Here is a 26,216-nt window from a genome sequence, read left to right as displayed (position 1 = left end):
CTTAGGAGTGTCTGAATTAACTCTTCATTTCTCTTCATTTCTTTTCTCCTTCCTCCATTAGTTTCTCACTGAATATATATATGTATATATTTTTTATACAAATAGACTAACATCCATCTCAAAGAAGTGGCTGAATTAATCTGACTTTAATCTCTATTAATAAAGACAAACATTACAGTCTTCTTTATCATTAAGAAATACTCTTTTTAAAAGAAACATTCATTTACTCACGTGAGCACTCAGAAATATTAAACTGAGTTGTTGAGCTGATTTGGACTCAAGAAAAGGTCAATTTTAATTGACTGTGGTTGCTTTTGAGAGTGGAACCGTGAAGTATATATGACATAGTTTTTATCTCTGCAGAAATTTTCATTAACACATCTATTGTATAAAGTTAGGTATGGTTTTATTCTAGTTTACTACTGTGTTAGAGTTGACTCTGAGTTTAAAAAAATAATGTAAGATCATGAAAATTAACCTTACTAAAGGTAAATTTATTTAAAGAATAACAGAAAAGGAAAATACTATGTCTTTTGATCCCTTTGCTTAATTTTTAAAATTCTATACAGTAAATCTATGCCAATATGGTCGAGTAGAAAAAGCATTGAATTAGAACTTGGAGCTGGTAGCTTTTATCATGGCTTCTAGTAATCTGTAGGTGCTCTAGCATGAATTACCTGGTTGGACACTGTCCCCCATGGCCTCATAGTTTGGTTGGTAAACACAGATTAGATTTTAGATCTTTAGCCAAATGCCTTTGTACAGGGCACACTTTTATAATTATACATAGAACCCCTGTGTTTTATTCCAGTTTCTGCCTCTAAACTCTTGGGAAAAGTCATTTTTATCTCCCTGGACTTTCATCTGTTGATTTTTTTTTTTTTAATTTTATTTATCTATTTGTGAGAGAGAGAGCACAAGTGGGGAGTGGCAGGCAGAGGGAGAAGCAGGCTCCCCACTGAGTGAGGAACCCAATACAAGACTTGATTCCAGTACCCTGGGATCATGACCTGAGCTGAAGGCAGACACTTAACTGACTGATAACCCAGGCATCCCACTGTTTTTGTTTTAACAGGGAATTAACTCAGTAAGAGTCAAATTGCAGATGTCAGACCTACAGGAGGGTCAGATCTCGATTCAGTTCTTTAATTTAAGCCTTAGTTATAAGCCTCTTTTGCTTTTCCCTTGCATGTATGGTTCAGGGGTCAACCAGAGACCTGTGCTAAGTTTAAACACAGAGTTAGAGTTAGCCTTTCTCTGGCTCTCTCCATGGTTCCCCTCTCGCTCTGGCTCTGGCAGCTCTTGTTACCTCAGTCTGCTTCTCCTTGTCCTCTGGCTTGAAAGATGGCAGGTTCTGTATTGGCATCTTAGCTGCCTGGTACTGATGCTGCAGCTGTGGCTGCCTTCAAGGTAAAACTACAAAAGCCAGTAACTTAGCCCAGGCCAATCACTTGCTTCAGGTGTTGACTTCCCTCCAAAAATTGCATGTTTTCCTTCAATTTATAAAGAGGCCTCAGGTAGTTGGTTTTTATGTTTTGTCCAGAGTTTACAGCTAAAGCAAGTGGATTGGTTTGGTAAGTGCTCACTCTTCCACACAGGAAGCAGAGTTTTTTTTGGTTTCATTTTAAAGAATAAAACATTACAGATAAATTGAAGTTCCCCTATGTTCCTTCTCCAATCCCGTTGCCCTTTTTCCATCCCTAGAGGCATCCTCTTTCACCGTTTTGTATGGATCTGGTCCATATTTTTATACTGAAGACAGTACAGCTTGGAGATTTGGAAAGTGGGCTCTGGATTTATTCCGCTAGGAATACCTGTATAAGTTACTTATCCTCTCTATGCCTTAGTTTTCTTATCTTAAAATGAGGATAATAATATCTACCTAATACGGTTGATAACAAGAATCGAGATAATGTATATGAAGCACATGGGATAGTGTGTAGCACTTAGTAAACTCTCAGTATATTTTGGTTATTGCTTTTTCATTATTCTTTCCATAGGTACATATAGTACATATAGTATTTTATGTATTTTAAGAATATTTACACAGAGGGATTATTCTCTAAAGCATAAGTATTTTGAGTTCTTTATAGTCCTTTCCCTTCACAGCTTTGTTTTCTCTTATTTGTTGTCGAGCCATATATTTTTTCATTTTTAATTGCCTATGCCAATTACAGTACTACCATATAATGGATGCTCTAGGAAACTTGAAATGCATGCATTATTGGCCTGGTTTTGTTAACTTCTTGATAAACTATTTATTTCCCCATAGCTGTCTTCTGTACAGGTGGAAGAGATGGAAACATTATGGTCTGGGACACCAGGTGCAACAAAAAAGGTAGCCTAATTCCATTTTAATTTTGATAAGTGTGAGATCACCTCATACTTATATTGAATGAGTTAGTGATTTCATCTGGTTACCAGCAGGGGGCACATGTTCATAATCCCTCATTTCTTCTGCTCACTGTTCCAATTCTCAGGATTGTTGTGATTGTTGCAAGTATTACCCTCTGTATTTATCTCATATTGTCTTCTGAACTATGCCACTTACCTAAATTATTGATAGAATTGGAATTATTAATACATGGGCTCAGTGGTAAACGACCTTTTAAATGTTATTTGTCTTTAAAGAATTGGATTAAATTAAACATAGTTATGCCCACATTGCCCCCATGATACCATTAGTAGAATGCAGTGATCATCTCACTGCTTACTTCCTTTTTAAAAAATAATTTATTTTTAATAAACTGTTTTTCAGAGCAGTTTTAAATGTACAGCAAAATTGAGCAGAAAATACAGAGAATTCTGAGTACTGATATACTCCCTATCCCTACTGCCTTTCCCACTATCAGCATCCCATGGCAGAGTTGGACATTTGTTAAAATTGATGCACTTGCACTGATACACCATTAGCACCCAGTGTCCCTCAGTACTTTACAATAGGGTTAACTCTTGGTATTGTACATTCTATTGGTCTTGCCAAATGTGTAATGACATGTGTCTACCATTATAGTATACAGAATAATTTCACAATACTAAAAATCCTCTGTGCTCATCCTACTCTCCCCCTAACTCCTGACAACCACTGATTTTTTTTTGCTGTTTCCAGAGTTTTACCTTTTCCAGAATGTCACATAGTTGAAATCATACAGTATGTAGCCTTTTGAGATTGGCTTCTCTCACTTAATATGTATTTAAGGTTTCTCCTTGTCTTTTCATGGCTTGGTAGCTCATTTCTTTTTACTGTTGAATAATGTGCTGTTATCTGGATATACCACAGTTTATTCGTACATTCATCTCCTGAAGGACATCTTGATTGCCTCCATGTTGTGGCAGTTAGGAATAAAGCTGCTATAAATATCATATGCTTATTTCTCTTCTATACATCATAATGGCACCAGAAGAAATGTAATGCTGTTGTTCTGATGGCTTCTAATTTTTCAATTAAGAATATAATTAATTCTGAGATCTTATGTGAAAATGTTACATTCAGCATGGGACTAAAGTTCTGAAACCTAATTCAGTTTGTTTGGAATATCTTTCAGATGGATTTTATAGACAAGTGAATCAAATCAGTGGAGCTCACAATACCTCAGACAAGCAAACCCCTTCAAAACCTAAGAAGAAGCAGAATTCAAAAGGACTTGCTCCTTCTGTGGTAAGATTTTATAGCTGCGTACATGTGTGCAGATCTTAACATGGAGTAGGATGGAATCTCATTTTAGGTAACTTGTTGGGCATAAAATAGCTATAGATTAAGTGAATGAGAATCTTCATTCAGTGGTTTATTACTTAACTGCTCAATACCTACAGCGGTAGTTCTCAAACTCTAGTGTGTAACACAGTCACCTGGAAGCATATTAAAAATTCGTCTTCCTGAGCCTCATCCCTAGAGATCTCCATGCATACACTATCTACAATATAATGTAATTTATTAGGAAAGGGGGGATAGTTTGAAGAAGCGTATTAACTACCATGATAGAGTTTTCTATGAAGTGGGTAATCCCCGTTTTTTTACATAACACAAACTGTAGGAAATATGTGAGTTTTTAATATTTTTTAAACATTTCGCAAAATATTTAAATATATTGAAACATTTAGGTAGAATGTAATATCTCTCTAGCACCTTGTACTCAAAGCATAAAGCTTAAACATTGCCGATAATACATCTTTTTTCTTTTAAAAAAAATCACCATGGCTTTTACTTTAATGTGTTTATTTTTCTAATATTCCGTCTGTAAGATCCAAATTAATATGTTGGAGAAGTGTGTTTACTAAAACGTTAGGACTTAAAATTGCATACCAAGAATAGGAACACAGGCATGAGTGGAAACTGACAGGATTACCAGTGGTTTTTGGCGGCCAAATGGAGTTAAAATGAATATCAGATTCTGAGCCAGGAAAACTTGTTAACAGCAATTAGGAGGTGAAATTCCATTGAGCTTCTTTAAATTTTTCAGAGCACATAATCATCTTTCATCAATAATTCTTTAGACACTCCTATGTGACAGTTTAGGTAAATGGTGACATTTTGTAGATGAAACAGGCACAAGAAAGTGAAATGAGTTTCCTATGGAGATGTAGCTTATTAGTAGGACTGATTTTTAAACCAGGAGGTTCAGACAAATATTTTATTCATCTGTTTGTTTCTCGAGTGCAAGTCAAAGTCAACACTATGTACCATAACTTAATGATGTTTAGGTCATTTTAATGCTAAAATTACTTCTTGGTCAGTATAAATATCTGATTTAGGATTATTGGAGAGGAAAGATTTAGTCTCAGAATTTGGGTGGGGGCTATCCATCATTTTCGCACCTTGGTCTCTTGATGAAGATTATGATACCCAAAATAGGACTTTCTTCTATCTTTTCCTGCCTTATGTTGTTAGGATTTCCAGCAGAGTGTTACTGTGGTCCTCTTTCAAGATGAGAATACATTAGTCTCAGCAGGAGCCGTGGATGGGTAAGAGCCTTTATTTCTTTGTTCTTTTGATGAGATCTCTTTCATGAATTGTGATAGGGAAGTCACCTAGTCCCATTATAATTGAATGTGTATGCTTTTAACTTTCAACATAGTGAATATTCAGCTGAGAAGAGGAACTACAGATCACACTGAAAAATATCTAGTTAGGACTCTTGCTCAAATAATTAAATGAGGTAATCCATATGTCACACTTAGCACATTATCTAGCACATAAAAGCAGTGTTGGCTGTTGCTGCTGTTGGAGAGAAGCTGGATGGGTAGCTCACTTGTTCATGCAGTGTAATTTAGGCAGTGAGTCTTATTTTCAGGAATAAAATTTCTATTATTTTGGTTATCTTTTCAGGTTTAGTAATACCCTAAAAGTAATACCCTAAAAGAAGGGGAGTAATCTAACTATATTGATACTAAGACCTAATGACTTTCATATACCTGCCATCCATGATTGGTCTGAATGTTTGGCTTCCAAATAAGTTTATGGTACTTCTTGATTGGTTGCTTTGTTACAATAAAAATTCTCTGAGTGTTTTTAAGCACCCTTCTTTGCCCTTTTATTTGTTTATCATATCTCCCTTCAAAACTAATTTTAAAAAATGATGGCTTAATGAACTAGGATTTCCATTGTGTCTTCTGGACACTAAAACTCATCTGTGGACCAAATTCTCAGGCACAAATGAAGGATCATCTCAGGGTTACTAGTTATACTTGTGAATGGCTGTGAAACCTTGCTGTTTGTTTCCAAGGATATTGCCCTTTTAGACCAAGCTTGTGTTTTCATGTGCTGATAAACTAGATATGAAGGGGGTGCCTGGGTGGCTCAGTTGGTTAGGCGACCTACTCTTGGCTTCCACTCAGGTCCTGATCTCAGGGTTGTGAAATCGAGCCCTGAGTTAGGGGTCCAAGTTTAGCAGGGAGTCTGCGTGGGATTCTCTCTCTACCCCTCCCCCTGCTCTCACTAGCTCTTTCTTTCTAAAAATAAATAACATCTTAAAAAAAAAAAAAACCTACATGTTGAGGATTAAGACAATTATACCAATAGATGAAATGCAAAAATACTTTATTTCGCAGGAAAAGTTGTTTAGACCAGACTACTTAAGGAGTTACATATAGAGATAAAACCATAGGGACAGAGCTTGTTACTTACAACGTTAGAGGTTACATGCAGAGTGTTAAAAGCTTAGGAAGCACTTGTTTTGCTTTGGTTTTTTTCTGAAAACAATGAAACAATGACCATTGGAACCCAACCTTCATCTTCCTTTTCCGCTCCCTTGAAGTAAACTCAAGGTAACCCATCACTGGGTCAGATCACATCTGTTTCCGTTCTGCCAGAGTTGTTAGCCTGACATTGGAAACAACAGTATGAGATAGTTCAGTCTGTTTCCCAATGAGATCTCCTAATTATACCTGGTTGATGTGCCAGAGGAGTTAGATTAAAAGTCTTTTCACGTTCAATGTAGTTGAAACTGGTTGGAGTTGGGGGGGGGCTACAAAGTAACTTTCTTTACCTTGGTTTTTAGGGTAATCAAAATATGGGATTTACGTAAGAATTATACTGCTTATCGACAGGAACCTGTAGCATCCAAGTCCTTCCTGTACCCAGGTAGCAGCACTCGAAAACTAGGTAAGCCTTTTTATACCCTATAGGACCTTTTTGGAGATGTGAGTTTTTGTTAAAATTTTAAAACTAAATATCAAGCTAGTTTTCAGCAACATAGACTTGAGATTAACATGTGGTTGTATCTTTTGGAAATTCAAAAATAAAAATTCAGTAGAATATTTTTGGTTTGTATATATTTGGGAGAAGAATAATTCTGATAATCTTGTGGAATGATCTTCTCGCCTCAACATTGTCATCTCAGTTGTACTTGCTGTCATCAGGACATGCTAACTAAAGTTTCCTTTTTCTAGGATACTCAAGTCTGATTTTGGATTCCACGGGCTCTACTTTATTTGCTAACTGCACAGATGACAATATCTACATGTTCAATATGACTGGATTAAAGACTTCTCCAGGTAAGGTCTTAGCTATTTAAAATCTCTACCTGGGAAAATAAAATAAAATAAAATCTCTTACCCAGAAACTAATGCAGAGATTTTTGTTATTGATAATTTAATATTGATCTTTTTTTCTAAACTACATTTTTAATATTGATCTTTTTTTCTAAACTACATTTTTTAATACATTTAGGGTCTTTGATTAGTTCTAGAGATGTTTTCATAGGTGTATTTTCCTTGTGCTGTTCCACAAGTAAACAGAATCCTGCTGTATATGGTGACTTAATTTTATTTTAGCAGTGAGTCTTTCCTGAAATTATGTCCTTTTGACTATATTTAGAATTGTCTCAAATTTTGTAGGATATATAAAGCTGTTCTCAGCTTTTGTCTTGTTCAGGGGTTGTTTGTTAAAATTAGGGGGCTAAATTTTTTTAAGTATCTAAATAGTTTTTATCTACCTCAGCCTTCTTTAATGTTGGGCAATGTCTATTTTATCTCTAGTTTTCCCTAACCTCACCTTTTTTTACTTCAAGAAAATTAAAATTGGAATCTGGTGTTTAAAGTTGATACATGGCACTTTAAAAGAAGAAATGAAAGTTTCTCAGTCATACTCTAAGAAGGTTTTTTGGGTTACATAATTTTAAGAATATTATCAATTGCTTGGGCAAGCTACATATTAGTAACCTTGTTTTTGCTCAAGTATAGCTCTGTCAGAAACAGACAGATTCTATAATCCCTAAAGCTACCTACTTCCCACTAAAGTAAGATGTGCTGATAAATAAGAAATCTTAAAATAGTACAGAAGTAGGCTTTTACGGAAGTTTCCAAAGACTGCCCCAAGCCAGTATTAGGAGTTTGAATTCTGTGACAGCTTCACAGTTGGTATTTCCAATATCCTGGATTGGGTCTGGTGTTGTCTAAATAAGAGCAAGAGTATTTGGAAAAGGGAAGCAGTTTATAACTTCTTTTGCTGTTTTCCTGAATGGAATCAGAATTTGGACAGCTTCTAATTTAGATGGTCATATAAAATAGACTTTTCAAAATCTTTCTCCAAAAGATAAAAGCATAATCCTAATTGTATTTTCAAATGTACAAGAACTCTTTCTCTGTCAATTTTTTGTAGTCTGACCCTAAAGGGGTCCTTGAGTTTAGTCAAACAAATATGCTTAAGGCTACTGTACTAAAAATTTAGTAGCCTTTTTCCTGTGCTCCTAAAATTATTTTGTTCGTTCCTATAGATAGGTAGGTAGGTAGATACATTCTTTAGAAATTGAGTGACAGACAGATGTGTGTATGACATTGGGTAATTGCTAATCTTTTTCAAAACTTCGGAAAGGGTCCTGGGTTTAATACTTCATCTCCTGTACTTTTAATTTACAGTGTTTTATTATACTAAGAGATGTTTATAAGGATGACTCTGAAGCACTTCACTGAAGCATTTTCAGAGTCCAGATTATCAAAGAAAGTTTAAGTTGAGCTAATCAAAGCCAATACAGGTTTTAGGTTTTTTGGAATGGTTTGAAGCATTTAGTGTACTTGGTTAGACCAGCAGAGGGCAATAAATACTTACAGGTCTAGTGGGAAATTTGGTCTGTAGTTTTCCATTCACAGAGTTAAGAAAGATAAACAATTATATTATAGTTTTAGAGTTATATTCAGAGCAAAGGAGCCTCTTTATTTTGTAGGGATTTACCTATCATAGTAGATAAAAAGAAAATGTGTATCTGAATTGAGTCATATTCTGCTTAACATCCACAGTGGAAGTATTGGTGTGGAGAGTATTTGATATGGAGGCTTTTTCTTGAAAAGCTAAAAATACAAAGTCCTTTTCCAGTTTTGCTCTGGCAAAAGGAAGAGATTTCTGTGAGCACTAAAGGAAAGCTATTAAGTCCCTTGATAATTCTTACTTCCTTTCTGTTAGAAGATTGGAGTGAACTTTTTTCCCTGCTTAAATGTATCCTTAAATTCTCCAATAACTGAGATTTTTTTCTTGTATTTCCTATTCGTGTTCTGATACCAGAGGCCTCAGGTTTTGGTCTTAGGATAGAAGAACCCATCAAGCACATTGTGCGAGATAGTAAGAAGTCTAAACATGAAGGCTAACCCTAACCTAGTTGGAGTATCTTACATACAAACATAGAGCTTACCCACTAGCTACTTTTTTCAGCCTGCTTAAAGTTTTGGATTAAAAGATTCCCACAATAAATAAATAAATAAATAAATAAATAAATAAATAAATAGGAAGATTGAGTCCCACATCCCAAATGAGCTATCCATAAATCTTAACTCTTTCCACTGGTTCTTACCTATTCATACAACAGATGTTTGAAGATCTCTGTTCAAAGCACTGTGAGGTCTAGTGAGGAAAGAATAAAATATGAAATTTACCCTCAAGATTTGAAGTCTAAGAGGAAAAAGGACAAATATATTACACAAGAGGGAAAGCCCTATCCTAGTGTGGGGAAGGAGGGTCTAATAAGGCATTTTATTAAAAGAGTGGACACTGGTTGCATTCTTCTCCTTAAGAATGTTTTCTGTCACTTTCTCTTCCATAGCCAGCTCCATACCAAGTATTTGGGCTGAGATCATGAGATTGGGTCTAATATAAAAACTCTTTCTGAGACTTCCTTTACTTTTCTGCCAGTGACCAGTTCCCTTTAACTTAATAAAACTTGTTAGAACATGTATACTGTCTGCATTTATGTGAACACTAGAACCAAGTAATTTGTTGGGTTTTTTCCTCTTTCAGTGGCTATCTTCAATGGACATCAAAACTCTACCTTTTATGTTAAATCAAGTCTTAGTCCAGATGACCAGTTTTTAGTTAGTGGCTCAAGTGATGAAGCTGCCTACATCTGGAAGGTAAGTTACCAAACTTCCCTCACAAATGTGAGACTAAAGTATTCTTATAAATATTTCTTCTCAGATGAGTAAGTTTAATGTAAACACATTAACTTTTTCTACATTAGATGTTCAGTAAAAGTTGCTTCTTGCTTAACATAGCCAAACCTCACTCTGATTGTCAGAATATATCATACTCTCATGGCCAGAACTTCTCAGAAATCGATAATCCATGTATTCCAGCAGTTTCACAGATTATCAGGAAATTGAGAATTCATAAGTCTAGAGAGAACTTAACTACCTTGTCCTGCTTCCTGGAAAATATGTTGGACTGCCTTTCTGCTCTGTGTTTTCAAACTCCTCATTCAAAATACAGTATTTTAATTCCCAGGATCCTATGCCCAAATCAACCATAGAGTCTGCACAAAACACTAAAAAATATTTGTATGGTAATTATGTTCTTTACTCTCTTAAAAGTGGCCAGTCTCAAGGTTACTAGAATAGATGTGTCTATTTTATCAGTTTTGTATATATTTAATAGCGTTACTTAATTTATTTTACAGATTTCATTTCTGTGCACAAGTTTATTTTCTTTCTTTTCTTTTTTTTTTTTTTTAATTTTTTTTATTTATTTGACAGAGATAGAGACAGCCAGCGAGAGAGGGAACACAAGCAGGGGAGTGGGAGAGGAAGAAGCAGGCTCATAGCAGAGGAGCCTGATGTGGGGCTCGATCCCATAATGCCGGGATCACGCCCTGAGCCGAAGGCAGACGCTTAACCGCTGTGCCACCCAGGCGCCCCTCTTTCTTTTCTTTTTAACAGTGATTCCTAAAGTGACTACTGTAAGGAATTTAAATTTGTCCATATGACATTCAGTAGAGAAAACTGAAATATCACACGAGTAGCACTTGCTGACTACTGAAAAATAGGTCTTGTGGTACTAATTAATTATAGAAATGTCTGGGAGTTCAGAGACATAAGAGCATTATGGCATTGTTTTCCAAGGGCTAGAAATTAATTATCTTCTAGATTGCCCTGTAATATCATAAATGTTCTTGACATTGGTGAATTGAATGATCAGAGTTGGCACATTTTGGATTTTGTTTTTTGTTGTTATTTTTTTTAAATTTATTTATTTGAGAGAGAGAGAGCAAGTGAGCAGGGGGAAGAGCAGAGGGAGAGGGACAAGCAGGCTCTGCACCAGGTGCAGTGCCCCACATGGAGTCCAATCCCACAACCCCAAGATCATGACTTGAGCTAAAATCGAGAGTTGGATGCCTAACCGATTAAGCCACCCAGGTGCCCCACATTTTGGATTTTAGAGTCATAATGTCTAAAACTTGATAGATTCATAGGTTCAATGTTATCAAATCCCTTCTCAAGAGGAAATTATATCAGTATTAGTCCTGCCAACCTCTAGGAAGTCGTATCTTTAATGTTGGCTTAGGATAGGGTAGAACCTGTCAAGTGTGAAGCATAATTCTGCTTAAGTTCATCTGGTCCTGGAGGACGTACTAAAAATAACTTCTCTGTATACCTAGAGGTGCAAAAATACAACACTAACTTAAGTTTTTAGTGATTATATCCTAGATGGTCACATGGTGGAGATGTTGTTCTATCCAAGATGCTTTTGTGTTGTACTTGCCTCTTTCTACAAGCACATTTCTTTCATGAATTGTATTTTTAAATGAAACTTTGCTTATCAAATATATACCTGAGACTCTAATCCATAAGAGTTTGTACCTAATTTCTTGTCTATAAAATTTTCTGACTTGAGTTTTAAACTTCATTGATAACGTGTTACTGACAAATGCTTTCTTCTTATATTTTAAGTTTTGAGTTTTGAATTTGGTCTTGATACTTCGTATTTTACCATCTTTTTATTTTTCCTTTCTCTTTCTCTCACTGTCTTATCTTCATTCCTTTTTTTTACTGTGGCTCCCAACTTAGCAGGAAGGTTTTATTCCTACCAAAGTCTGTATCTTTTTAAGTTTTTAATTCTTTAAAAAAAAAATTACACAAAAAATATAATAAAAGATTATGCAAAAAATACTGCTGATAATTTTTAAAAATCATTTAAAATCAGTTTTTAATTATGTATACATAATTATGCATATGATTGTATATTCTACATATATGTGTTTGTGTGTATATATGGACACAGTTTTATTGTCAATTCTGAAAGTTCCTCTCTAGTTATCTTCTCTAGTACAAATGCTTTTTTGTTTGTTTGCTTCAGGGAGTGAGGGTTGAGGTATAGTTTCTCTCTCTAAAGATGTGCAGTAAAGAGACTTGACTGTTGTTAGTAACCCATTTTCAGACATCCAGTCAGTGACTATCACATACATGGGTGACCCTTTCTAAATTCCTAGGCTGGGTCACATGTCAGTGTTGAATGATGTGGTTCAGACATGATGTTCTCCTGCCTGTCCACACATAACTCAGTGTGCAGGCTCTGATATTTGAGATCCTGGCAAGCTTACTGCTCCTAAAATTGAATTTGCCTAGGAGGTGGCTCAGTTTCTCTTTTCCATGATTAAAAAAAAGGGTGGAATATAGTTTAAAAACCATTCCATGCAAGCTGAGTATCACACTGTTAGGTTATCTTGTAGCTCTGCTGTGTTTCCAAAAGGTCAGAATTCTCTCACGTGTTGGGAGTTTTCCTATGTTAGAAAGCCCATGGGCACAAAAAGACAGAGTGAAATAAGAGTTGCAGATCTTAAGACAAAAGAGAATGGCCTTTTAATCTTTACCACTGCTCAGCAAAAGGGAGATGTAATATAGTTAGACTCTCTGATACGAAGGACCAACACTTAAAAATAAAAACAGTTGATATATTTTTTCTTTTTAATTTCTTACCCTTTGTTCCACCCTTACCTCCCCCCCCCTTCCCTGGTTCATTTCTGTTATAGCCACTGAATAGTTTGAAGTGGTTATAAATAAACTCATTTGGCACAGTCTTTCTACCGCTGACTGGCGAAACATTGAGCCTGACACTTTAGGAAGTGTAAATGATCTCATGGCAGAAATAAAGATGAGATTTGGTTTCTGACTGGGCAGAGTAAGGAGATTTTTTTGAGGAAAGGTGCTGATCTTTTTTGCATGTTTAAGGATACAGAATGTTTTATTAGATGTGTAGCTTAGAGCCATTTATTTCTAGTGGTAACCTTCATAGTTTTAGGAGTTTTAACTTGGGGAGTCTTCATGTCTTGAATTAAAGTCTGTATAACAACTAGAGTATGTAAGAGAGGACAGTTTTCTGTGTTTCGACCATCTCCAGAATGCATAGGTGTTATACTCTAACAATGAATCATGGAACATTACATCAGAAACTAATGATATACCGTATGGTGACTAACATAGCATAATAAAAAATTAAAAAAAAAAAAAGAATGCATAGGTGTAAATGTCTCTTGGACTTAATAGTTTCCTCTAACTACTTAAAAGTAGAGGGAGGTTTTTTAAAAATTAAATCCTGTAATTACAGTAATGTTTTATCATAACGAAGTGACAATAAACAAAAACTTATTTGAATAAAAATGAAGGATTTAAAAACAACTTGAGTTTGACTAGGGGAAATTCACCCTCTTTGAAGTAGTCAACAAGTATACTATCCCATGCTAAGATAGTCCTTAACCGTGAAAGCTCCTGTAACTACCATTCATACAACCTTGCTGGACACTAGTACTCATTTCAGCCTATAACATGCTCTTCTCTCCACCCTTTTTTTTTTAATTGAGATAGAATTCACATAATATAAAATCCATCATTTTAGTTATTTTTATTTATTTATTTATTTTTAAAAAGATTTTATTTATTTATTTATTCGACAGAGATAGAGACAGCCAGCGAGAGAGGGAACACAAGTAGGGGGAGTGGGAGAGGAAGAAGCAGGCTCATAGCGGAAGAGCCTGATGTGGGGCTCGATCCCATAACGCGGGGATCACGACCTGAGCCAAAGGCAGACGCTTAACCGCTGTGCCACCCAGGCACCCCCATTTTAGTTATTTTTAAATGTACAGTTGATTTTGAGTGGCCATCACCACTGTCACATTACCAGACATTTTCATTACTCCAAAAAGAAAGACTGTCCCCTTGAAGTCACTCTTCATTCTCCCCTGTCCTCAGCCCCTGGCAACCACTAACCTATGTTCTGTCTATGGATTTTCTGTTCTGGACATATCCTATAAATGTAATCATACAATATGTGATCTTTTAAGTCTGGCTTATTTCACTGAACATAATGTTTTCCACATTTGTTGTGTTGTTGCACGTATCAGTACTTCATTCCTTTTTATGGTTGAATATCCATCGTATGGGTAGACCACATTTTATTTATCCATTTATTAGTTGGTGGACATGTAAATTATTCCACTTTTTGGCTTTATAAATAAAGCTACTATGAACATTCATGTACAAGTTTCTGTTTGAACATGTATTTTCAGTTTTTCTATGTGTATATCTAAGAATAGAATTGATGCATCCTGGGGTACCGGGGTGGCTCAGTCAGTACAGTGTCCAACTCTTGATTTCAGCTCTGGTCATAATCTCCAGGTCATGGAATTGAGCCCCACATTGGGCTCCTTGCTGGGCAGGGAGCCTGCCTGAGATTCTTTCTCTCTCTGTCTCCCCCTTCCCGCCACCCACTCACCTGCGCACATGCTATCTCAATCTCTCAAATGGATGAATAGACCTTTAAAAAAAATTGCTTGATCATATAGTAATTAATTCTGTGTTTAACTTTTAGAGGAACTTTCCCCCTACTTTGATGCTATACGAAGTGCCTGACTCAACAAATACTGACATTTATTGTCATTATTATTCTTACCTTATTATCAGCTTGTAAAAAGTTTTTCAAGGGGTCTTTTGTTTTTTCTCTTAGATCCTATAGATAAATGCAAAAATGTGCATGATTCTATTGTTAGATGTTTGGTTTTTCTTGAGATTTATTTTAATCCTTTGTGTATATGTTTAGGTTCCCTTAGGTATTGTAATGCCTAGAAAATTGAAGAAGAGGCAGTATCTTGAAATGATAAGCTAGAGGCCACAAGGAGAGTAGACCAGTGGAGTAGAATAATGTGTTCCTACCAGGGAGGGTCAGTCAAAAGGACATTAGGATTTTATCTCCCTTTTAATTTGCTGCTACCAGGCCTGCTCGGGCCTTGGGTGAAGAGAAACTTAATGGGCTGGGGCCATCCCAAATGCAGAAGGGAGGAGAATTTCTGTGGCTCCTGAGATAGACACTATCTTGAAAGTCTTTTCTAAAATACGCTACCTTGTGAGAGAATGAGTTATTGTTCTCTGTGCCATTGTAGGAGGCAGAAACTGAGATCCTTTTAGATAATACTCAGGAAAAAGCTTTTTCTGTTAAACCTAATTAACCCAGCAAGGCAAATTAGACTCTACTCTTTCTCTTCGTTTTCTTTTTGAATCATTACATGTGCCATTTAACCCAAGAGAGCAGTAGTAATAATTGAGTTGGATGACCTTATGAATCAGTGTGTTAACTCTCTTCACTGCAATTGAAGGAATCTATTAAGTTTTCTTAGTCATTCTATGCAAATATTCTTTCCAGAGTTGCCTCCACTTTCTTCATACAGATGAGCAATGATTCAGAGCCTCAGGAAAATGAAAAGAGAATAATTACTCTTTTTCAAACACATGCTAATAATAGTTATGTAAGTTTATATGCCATATTTGTGCTGATTAATTCCAATGGCCTCTGAAAGGGATTGACAACTCTTGAATAAGTTAGTCGTCAAATGCATATCACTAGGGGCATCCAGTGAGGGGGGGACATCTGATCCTTTGTCACGTGTATAGTACTGCACGATATGACCCTTCTTGATTCATTAAGACGTGGCAGTACTTAACTGAAAATTCAAGATTTCTTAAAGCAAATTTACCAAAATGAAATTTTAAAGGATTTTTTCCCCAAAAAAAGCTACCAAAATGCCATGTAAAATAGAATAGAATAGAATATAGTTTATATTCCTTCAAAATGAAGGGCTATAACTTCAGGGACTTTGGTAAAAAATCAGTGTGTCTTTTGGAGCAAAGACTGTTATCTTGTCACAGGAGAGCTCGGGCCTTGGGTGAAGAGAAACTTAATGGGCTGGGGCCATCCCAAATAAATCCTTCAGGATTTATTTAATGTAGTGTTCCTGGAAGTAGCTAATTGGAGAAGATCTGAAAATGTCTAGGCTATGTAAAAACAGGACTGTACTTGAAGTTCATACTACCCAGCAGCTGAACCCTATCCTTATAGAAAGTTTACCAGCTAAGGGGTAAGGAACAATGTCATTCTTGAATTTTAGTCAAAATATATATAGCTAGGTAGTTTTGAATTGAAATAAGACCTGTCCTGGTATTTAAGATCATATTATTTACTTATTTTGGCTATTTTCATTCTGTTTTCTCAGATCAATGACAGAAATACTTTTATTGCCCATTGGGACTCTTTCCTGAGCTATAACTAGGCATACCTAGAGATCTTTGGTAACAACCGTGAAGCTCTGTAAGACACAGATGTGGAGAGATTCAAAGGCTCTATCCAGGAGACCTAATACTGCTCTGCTGACTTGTTTTTTTCTTTTTTGATGTTGTGATAGGTCTCCACACCCTGGCATCCTCCTACTGTGCTCCAGGGTCACTCTCAAGAAGTCACATCTGTGTGCTGGTGTCCATCAGACTTCACAAAGGTTTGTAAATAAATCTCTATCGTTGGTTTAAAAAGTAGATCACAGATTTGTAGGTTTTCTCAAGGTTAGTTTGAGAGTTACACAGACTTTCATGTTTAGAGATTGAAAGATCTAGAGGCTATCCAGGATCTATGTCAGCATTAACCATACATATTCTACTTTTCTCTACCAGTAGAGAAACTTACACTAAGGAATAAAATTGGATTTCTTTTTTTTTTTCTTTTCTTTTTTTTAATTTAAACTCAGTTAATTAACATATATTACTGGTTTCAGAGGTAGAGATCAGTGACTCATCAGTCTTATATAATACCCAGTGCTCATTACATCACATGCCCTCCTTAATGTCCATCACCCGGTTACCCCATCCCTCCCCTCCAGCAAACCTCCGTTTGTTTCCTGTGATTAAGACTCTCTTATGGTTTGTCTCCCTCTCTGATTTCATCTTGTTTTATTTTTTCCTCTCTTCCCCGATGATTCTCTGTTTTGTTACTTAAATTCCATGTATAAGTGAGATCATATGATAATTTTCTTTCTCTGATTGACTTATTTCGCTTAGCATAATACTGTCTAGTTCCATCCTCATCATTGCAAATGGCAAGATAAGAATGGATTTCTTGGGGCACCTGGGTGTCTCAGTTGTTAAGTGTCTGCCTTCGGCTCAGGGCGTGATCCCGGCGTTCTGGGATCGAGCCCCACATCAGGCTCATCCTCTGGGAGCCTGCTTCTTCCTCTACCACTCCCCCTGCTTGTGTTCCCCCTCTCACTGGCTGTCTCTCTGTCAAATAAATAAAATCTTAAAAAAAAAAAAAAAAAAGAATGGATTTCTTGATTTCCTAGAGTAATTCCTAAACATAGAGTTAAGTTTTCAATGTAATTAAATTTCATCTGAAAATACAAGGTAAAAAGAAAATCTAAGGTGGATAAACTAGTTTTATTAACTTTCTACATATTATCAATGTAGTATATTAAAGGTGACATCTTGACTGTAATGCACAGTCCAATTTAGTTTTCACATGCCTAAAGAGTGCTTACTGTGAAGTCATCGTGTGTTAGGTTATCTATGGCTACACTATGTAAGTAGCTTCAAAACGTTTTAGACATTTCTCACTTAAAAAAAATTTTTTTAACAATAATACTTAAAGACAAAAAGACAAAATACCTGAAAGGTAAAAAGGCCAGAAACATAAACCTTGTGTACACGTGGGGATTTCATATAATAGTGGTCAAGTTCCACTCATTCTCCCAGCCCCTACTGCCTCTGGTCTTTGAGTTTTTTGGGGTTTACAAGAAATATCATTTCTGTGGATACCTCCCCTTTCATTTATGACGTTTTGAGGCTTAGTTCCCATCTGTTTTTTATCCTCTAGAAACTTCTTATGGTCTGATCTACTCATGGCATCCCTGCTAGCTTTTCAGTACTGTTTTGGATTTCTTTTTGTTTCTGTATCTGTATAACCATTTCTGTGGTTATGATAGACTTTTTTTTTTTTTAACTCGTTGCTTTAATCACCACTAATTACATCCCAATGACATTTTTCTTCTGAGATTCCATGTAACTTCCATTGAAATATCTGCTTTTAACATGGAGTTTTGTATCTTTGTAGAACTAAGAATTTTTTAGTTAATCATGTTCTCTTTTTTCAACTATCATGTATTGCCCTTATCTGTATGCACAGAAAAGACTCATAAGTAATGATAGAGCTGTTTACCTATACTAATCTAATAACCACTTCTTTTAAAGTTTTTTTTTTTGTTTGTTTGTTTTAAGTAACTTTGTTCCTAGCTTAGAGTTAAGAAGGTGAAATATGGTTTTGAAATCTAGCCTTTGAAATTGGAAAAATTTGGATTTCAGTTCTAGCTTTGCCACTTAATTGTAGTGACCTTCGGCAAATAACTTTATTCTTATTTTGTAGATGAGGTTATTTGAGTTCAAGGCTTTTTACACTGTGAGAATTAAACAACAAAAAAATGTAAATTGTCAGACTCACAGTCGGTGCTCTGGAAATAATTCTTGTTAATAGACCATAGAGTAACTGGGGATTCCAGGCATTTCTTGTTGAGCAGTTAAAAATGTGTGTCTTCTTTTGGCCTCCCAGTAAGGAAAGGAAAAAGCTGCCAGTCTCTTGGGGGCCAAGACTTAAGAGAACGTGTGTTCTTTTTTTTCTCTCTCTTCAGTGACTGAAATAGAGAAATTATATAAACAAATGCTGGGGAACAGCTCTGGTACCAGTGGCCATTTGCCACAAGCTCTTCAAGCTGGACTTTCTCTGCCATAAAAGGCTTGGGACCAAGATTGGGAATGGTCAGATATTTTTAAAGGGGCAAAGGTTATTTTTAACTTCTTTCAGCCTAGTGAACTTGTTTTCCCAGATTGCTCCTTTACCTATCTGAAAAAGAATCTCAAAGGAATGGTTTCATTCTACTTGTTACAGCCTACTAGAGTCACGGACTAAGCCTGATCTTGGAAATGATCCCATTACTTTAGCAGTAAGCCAGAACATGTAGAATTCAGAAGAAAGTGGTAGAAATTGAATGTTGGTGGCATTCATTGGTTTATCATTTAAGAGAGGAAATTAAAAAGGTGTCATAATTATATATTTCATAGTTATATAGAAGGTGATGAAGATGATGACTTGGCCCAGGTTTTTGAGAGTAAAATGAAATGAAACTGATTTTATAGTAGGGCTTTAGGTCAGGTAAGACATGACTGGTAAAGAAAGACATACCATCAGAATTATAAAGAAACCAAAGTCCTTTGGAAATTTGGAGTGATTCCTGAAAGCAAGGAATGAAATGTATGATTTTTCAGGTATCATCTTCTATGTCCTGGTATATCAAACAGAATGATTCTCTAGTCATGAGTCCTTAAGATCTACTTTTTACTTTGTTGTAAATCTTTGATTGAAACTTCTTAACTCCCTGATTCTCATTAGATTGCTACCTGCTCTGATGACAATACTCTGAAAATCTGGCGCTTGAATAGAGGCTTAGAGGAGAAATCAGGAGGAGATAAACTCTCCATAGTGGGTTGGGCCTCTCAGAAGAAAAAAGAAGCGAGAGCTGACTTAGGTAAGGATCCCATGAATTTTTCTAAGTTGTTTATGGTTTGATTGGTTTCATTCTACCATACAGAGTGATAAGCTGAATTTGATCTTATTTGGTATATTTTTAAAGGAAAGCACCATCTTTTTGACATTCATCCTTTTCAATAAATATTTTCTGAACACTACTGTTTATCATCTACACGAGACACTGGAATACAGTGGTGGATTTATTTTCAAAAGTATTTATTGAACACCTATGATGTGCTAGGTACTGTTCTGAGTTGCTGGAGATAATAGCAATGAACAAAAGAATCAAAAATCCTAAAGAGGTAAATGAAGTTTACAGATTAGTATGAGAGGCAAAGAAACAAAGTAAAATATGTACTATGTCAGGTAATAATAAATTCTTAGGGAGAAAAGGAACACTGGAAAATTAGGTGCCCTGGGAGGCCTTAGTGTTTAGATGACATTTGAGTAAGGGAAGTGAAACAGCGAGCCATGTGGACATTTTGAAGAACATTCCAGGCAGATAAAACAGCAAGCACAGAAGCCCTGAAGCAAGAGTAGGCCTGACATATTTTTTGTTCCTCGAGGAGGCTAATGTGGCTATAGCCCCTGTGGCTGGAGCAAGCTAAGGAGAGGGAGGGGAATAGTAGTGGAAAATGAGGTTCTTATATGATTTGGGCTTTTATTCTGACAGATAAAAAGCTATTGCAGGGTTTTAAATAGAGGAGTATCATGATCTGACTTTTCCTAACTTGATCATTTTTACCCTGTGTTGAAAACAAATTATAAAGGGATCAGTGTAAAAGCTGGAAGCTAATTTTGAAGTCCTTTGAAATAATCCAGGAAGCAATGATGGTGACTTGGACAGAGGGGTAGCAAAAGATATGGTAAGAAGTCTTCAAGTTCTGGGTATATTGTAAATGTAGTGTGGAATCAGATATGAGATATAAGGGAGAGTTACCAAGGATAACTTCAGTGTTTAGGACTTGAGAAGCTAGAAGAATGGAATTGCTATTAACCTAGACAGGAATCACTGCAGAAGAAACAGGTTTGGGAGGGAATAGCCAAAGTTCCATTTGGATAAGTTGTTGATATGATTATTAGACATTCAAATGAAGATCTCAGAGAGGCAGTTAGATGTTTAATTCTGCAGTTCAGGGCTAGAGCTGTAAATTTGCGATTCATCATCATATAGGTGAAGGAAGCTATAGCTAAGAAAAGAGAATACGTCTGGGTTCAGAGCCTTGGAACACGCAATGTTTAGAGATTGGAGGAGTGAAGGAACATACACAACCAGAGATAGAGAAAAATCAGGAGAGTATTATATCCTGGAAGCCGAGTAAATAATGGAGAGGGGGATGAATTTGGTCAAATGTTTTTAGCATTCCATGTAAGACAAGGGCCAAAAATTGGCCTTTGGATTTGGCAATATGGGGGTTATTTGGTGACTTTAATCAGAGCAGTTGGCAATGTCAGTGTCTGATGGGTGTTAAGGAGGATCAGAGAAGCAAATTCAGAGACTACAAGTATAGAGGGCTCTTTCAAGGAGTTTTGCTAGAAAGGAAAGGAGAGAAATGAAGTGGAGCTGAAGGAAGAAGCAGTGTTGAAATTTGTTTTTGTTTTGTATTAATAGGAATACAGCATTTTGTATGTGATTGGAAGGATCCTATAGAGAGAAGGAAACTTGATGCAGGAAATTTGCTGGAGCAATGTTCTCAAGTGTGAGAGGGTGATACCAAATTTACAAGTAAAAGTGTAGGCCTTTGCTAGAGGTGTGGAAAGTTCATCCATAGTGATTAGAGAAAAAGTAGAATATATAAGCACAGTGAAGGTAGGTGGATAGATGGGATGGTCAGAACCTATGGAAGTTGATAACTTCTATTCTTAGCGAGATAGGAATCAGGATCATCAAGGAGATAGGAATCAGGATCATCAAGTCGAAGTAAGGATAAGGGAGAAGGTGGTTGAGATGTGAGGAGAGATAAGAAAGTCTGACAGGACTCATGCAGAGAAAAGAAGAGTAAATGGACTGGGGAAATATGGTTGTTGGGGAGTGGGTCAACTTGAGGCTAGTAGCCATGAATTGAAAGTGAGCAGTCAGCATGGTTGGGTGTCTGCTGCCCAGGTATAGGTACACTGTAGGTGAGGAGTTGCATTTAACCAGGGAGGTTGTTTAAATCCACAAGTTTGAAGTGAGAGGGGGGCCAAGGGAGTTTAGGGTAGGTATGAGAGGATGACTGTAATGACTGACTACAGGACTGAAACTGGGTGAGGAGGGAAGTGAGGATACAGTGGCACTGGGGGGACAGTATAGAAGTGGGAAGATGAATGAATTGAGGATCCCCTGAGGATGAAGGATTTTTGGAATTGGAATTTGGAATTGCTCACAAAAATGAGGTAGAAAATAGGTGGTGATTGAAATTGAGAAAATGGAGGGGCACCTGGGTGGCACAGCGGTTAAGTGTCTGCCTTCGGCTCAGGGCGTGATCCTGGCGTTATGGGATCGAGCCCCACGTCAGGCTCCTCTGCTATGAGCCTGCTTCTTCTTCTCCCTCTCCCCCTGCTTGTGTTCCCTCTCTCGCTGGCTTTCTCTATCTCTGTCGAATAAATAAATAAAATCTTTAAAAAAAAAAGAAAAGAAAAGTAATTGAGAAAATGGAGGATTTATAAGTTGGTATTAATAAGGTCAACGAATAAAGGGCTTAAGTGAGTGAAAGGACAAGGCTACGTAGAAGGAAGCCAAGAGACTGAGCAAGCAGGGTATTGGAAAGATCATGTATGTGGATTTTGTAATAACCATGAATTGACAGAGACAGTCTTGAAGAGTGGGACAGTGCGCCAAAAGCAAGTCTTCCAAGCACTGAGCCAGCCAGAGGGAATTCTGATGTTATCAATAGATATATAGTAATAAGCTTGAAGTTCAAGCTTAAAGATTCATTTTAACTAGCCATCAAGGCCTAAGGTAATGGGGAGTTGAAGGTAAGACTGAATATATGCTCATTTTTCTAATGACTTACTTATTTAGTCTCTTACAAGTTGTTACAAGCAGAACTGGACTCCAGAGGAGTCTTTTATTTTAAGTCTACTTCAGTAAAACCTTTGATGCCTTTATTTTTGGCTTTTGGTTTTTCCTCTCTTTAAGAAAAAAATGTTTATTAGTATCATAGTTTAACAAGTCAACTAGTTCTACAGCAGTGAATAAAACAAAAAGCAGTTCCCAGGGGCGCCTGGGTGGCTCAGTCGTTAAGCGTCTGCCTTCGGCTCAGGGCATGATCCCAGCGTTCTGGGATCGAGCCCCACATCAGGCTCCTCCGCTATAAGCCTGCTTCTTCTTCTCCCACTCCCCCTGCTTGTGTTCCCTCTCTCGCTGGCTGTCTCTATCTCTGTCAAATAAATAAAATCTTTAAAAAAAAAAAAGCAGTCCCCAGACACTCTGCCCCACGGTTCCCCTTTTTCAGGGGCAACCACTGTCAAATCTTTTAGCTGATTCTTTGATATATATGTGTATATCTCTAAATAACATTTGTGCATTTCTATTTCCTTGGGGTTTTGTTTTGTTGCAGTTTTCAGCATTATCTGTCGACTTCTTACTATGTGAGATGAGGATTTAATTCTCTGTGTCTCCACCACTACCAAACCTCTACATGCTCCGCATTCCCCTGTCTTCCCAATAGAGGATCATAATTTTGGTTTGATCAAGTGTTAGTATAATTTTTTTTCCTATTCAGAATGGAGTTACATGGTAGACTGCTGTTACTTTTTATTTCCTGTACTTTTTTCCCCTTAAGGCTTTTTTTTTTTAGAGCCTTGTCAAGATACATTCACGTATCACAAGTCCACCCATTTAAAGTATACTGTGCAGTGGTCTTTAAGATATTCAGAGTTAGGCAGTCATCAACGCAATGTAATACTAGAATTTTTTCAGCATCCAGAATGAGGGTACCAATTTCTCTGTATCCTTACTAGCACTTCTTATTGTTTTTCTTCCTAAGGATAGCCCTCCTAGTGAATGCGAAGTGGTATCCCATTGTGATTTGAATTTCCCTAATGGCTAATGATGTAGAGAATTTTTCATGTGCTTATTTGCCATTTGTATATTTTCTTTGGAGAAATGTTTCTGCACATCCTTTGCCTGTATTTTAATTGGGCTATTTGCCTTTTTAATGTTGAGTTATAAGTGTTCTTTATATACTCTGGATATAAGTCCCTTGTCATACAGTGATTTGAAAATATTTTCTTATTCTGTAGGTTGTCTTTTTACTTGCTTAATGGTGTCGTTTGACACAAAATTTTCTAATTTTGATGAAATCCATTTTATCTGTTTTATTCCTTTGTCATTTGTGCTTTTGATGTTGTATCTAAGAAACCATTGCTTAACTCAAGGGCACAAAGATTTACTCCTATGTTTTATTCTAGGAGTTTTTTAGGTTTTTTTTGTTTTTTTTTTTAAAGATTTTTATTTTTATTTATTCGACAGAGATAGAGACAGCCAGCGAGAGAGGGAACACAAGCAGGGGGAGTGGGAGAGGAAGAAGCAGGCTCATAGCAGAGGAGCCTGATGTGGGGCTCGATCCCATAACGCCGAGATCACGCCCTGAGCCGAAGGCAGACGCTTAACCGCTGTGCCACCCAGGCGCCCCTAGGAGTTTTTTAGTTTTAAGGCTATCTGGTCCGTTGTGTGTTTATTTTTGTGTATGATATGAGGTAAGGATCCAAATTCACTCTTTTATACGTGTATATCCAGCTTTCTCGGTATCATTTTTAAAAGAGACTATTCTTTACTCCATTAAATTGTTTTCACACCCTTGCCAAAACTTAATTGACCATAAAGGTAAGGGTTTATTTCTAGATTCTCATTTCTGTTCCATTGATGTATATGTCTATCCTTATGCTGATACCACATTGTCTTGATTACTGTTGCTTTGTAGCAGGTTTGGAAATCGGAAAGTCTGAGTCCCCCAATCTTCTTTTTCAAGGTTGTTATGACTATTCTTGTCCTCTTATATTTCTATACAGACTTTAGAACCAGGTTGTCAATTTCTACGAAATAGTCCTCTAGGATTTTGGTGTGGATTGCATCAAATCTTTAGATCAGTTTGGGGAATATTACCATCTTAATGATGTGTTAAGTCTTGTGATCCATAAACTTGGATGTCTATTTACTACCTTGTCTTTATATTTACTTATCTCTCCCTAATTTTGGAAGATGAAAAAGAGAAGAATCATATGAGGAAAAAGCCACCAGTGTTTCCACCACTCACAATTTTAATTAACATTTTAAGTTACTTTTTGAGATTTTCCTCCTTTTCCACAGCGAGATTCTTATTAACAGAATCGTGTTTATACTGTAAATACATTTGGATTTCTTGGCGATGTTTGCACTGAACGTGATGTCCTAAGCACTTTCTATGTTATCTTTTTAGCAAAATATTTAAAACAGTCCACTGAGTAAATGTTCCATAGTTTATCTAGCTATTCTCTCGTAGTTGGATGTTTTGTTTCTGATATTTTGTGAAAATTTGTTTCTGAATTAAGAGTTCCCCCATTCCATTAAAATAGATTCCCAGAGGTGGTATTTCTATGTTAATTGCAGTAACCATTTTAAAAGTATTAATGAAAAGTGAGTTGCTTAACTAAGTATTTTTAGTGTGTCATTAATTATTCCTATTTTTAGAAGACAAGTCACAAAAAAAGTTACACATGTTGACCAAGTTTGGACCAAACTAATAACAACAACAACATTTAGCCATTATTGAGTATTAGCACATTCTAGGGACCAATATGGATTATCTTATTTAGCTCCCCAAACAACCAAAACTGAAGCTCAAGGAGGTTAGACTACTTTAAGATCACACAGCCTTGAAGTTGTAGTAGAACCAGAATTTAAACACTTGCAGTTGGGGTTTAGAGCACATGCGTAGAAGAATTCTGCAGTACTGCCTCCTTTAGAACTCAACACAGGAAAGCAAAGTTTGAGTTAAGACCTGACCAAGAGGGGTGCCTGGGTGGCTCAGCTGGTTAAGCATCTGCCTTCGGCTCAGGTCACGATCCCAGTGTGCTGGGATGGAGCCCCGCATCAGGCTCCCTGCTCAGCGGGGAGCCTGCTCCCCCCCTTCCCTCTGCCACTCCCCCACTTGTGCGCGCGCTCTCTCTCTCTAATCAGTAAATAAAATATTTTTTTAAAAAAAGGAAATAAAAAAACCTGACCAAGAGAATATATTTGCAAAGGACACCACAGATAAAGGACTGGTATCCAAGATCTACAAAGAACTTCTCAAACTCAATACACGAGAAACAAATAAACAAATCATAAAATGGGCAGAAGATATGAACAGACACTTTTCCAATGAAGACATACAAATGGCTAACAGACACATGAAAAAATGTTCAAAATCATTAGCCATCAGGGAAATTCAAATCAAAACCACACTGAGATACCACCTTACGCCAGTTAGAATGGCAAAGATAGACAAGGCAAGAAACAACAATTGTTGGAGAGGATGTGGAGAAAGGGGATCCCTCCTACATTGTTGGTGGGAATGCAAGTTGGTACAGCCACTCTGGAAAACAGTGTGGAGGTCCCTTAAAAAGTTAAAAATTGAACTACCCTATGACCCAGCCATTGCACTACTGGGTGTTTACCCCAAAG

General features: G+C 36.6%; 1 protein-coding gene across 4 annotated transcripts in view; it reads left to right on the top strand.

The window, feature by feature from the left end:
* The window catches only part of DTL (denticleless E3 ubiquitin protein ligase homolog), a 43,807-nt gene that overhangs the window by 8,320 nt on the left and 9,271 nt on the right, over positions 1–26,216 (top strand). For all 4 annotated transcript variants that reach the window (XM_019797433.2, XM_034666892.1, XM_034666891.1 and 1 more), the window contains exons 6-13: positions 2,273–2,338; positions 3,546–3,658; positions 4,889–4,962; positions 6,498–6,601; positions 6,889–6,993; positions 9,725–9,837; positions 16,428–16,517; positions 19,451–19,586. In XM_019797433.2, coding sequence (XP_019652992.1) covers positions 2,273–2,338; positions 3,546–3,658; positions 4,889–4,962; positions 6,498–6,601; positions 6,889–6,993; positions 9,725–9,837; positions 16,428–16,517; positions 19,451–19,586 — 801 coding nt within the window. The remainder of the gene's footprint in view (positions 1–2,272; positions 2,339–3,545; positions 3,659–4,888; positions 4,963–6,497; positions 6,602–6,888; positions 6,994–9,724; positions 9,838–16,427; positions 16,518–19,450; positions 19,587–26,216) is intronic.

Source organism: Ailuropoda melanoleuca, chromosome 8 (assembly GCF_002007445.2).
Source record: "Ailuropoda melanoleuca isolate Jingjing chromosome 8, ASM200744v2, whole genome shotgun sequence".
In the NCBI taxonomy this organism is placed as follows: domain Eukaryota; kingdom Metazoa; phylum Chordata; class Mammalia; order Carnivora; family Ursidae; genus Ailuropoda; species Ailuropoda melanoleuca.
Note: the sequence above shows the minus strand (reverse complement) of the source record. Positions and strands in the feature narration are given on the sequence as shown.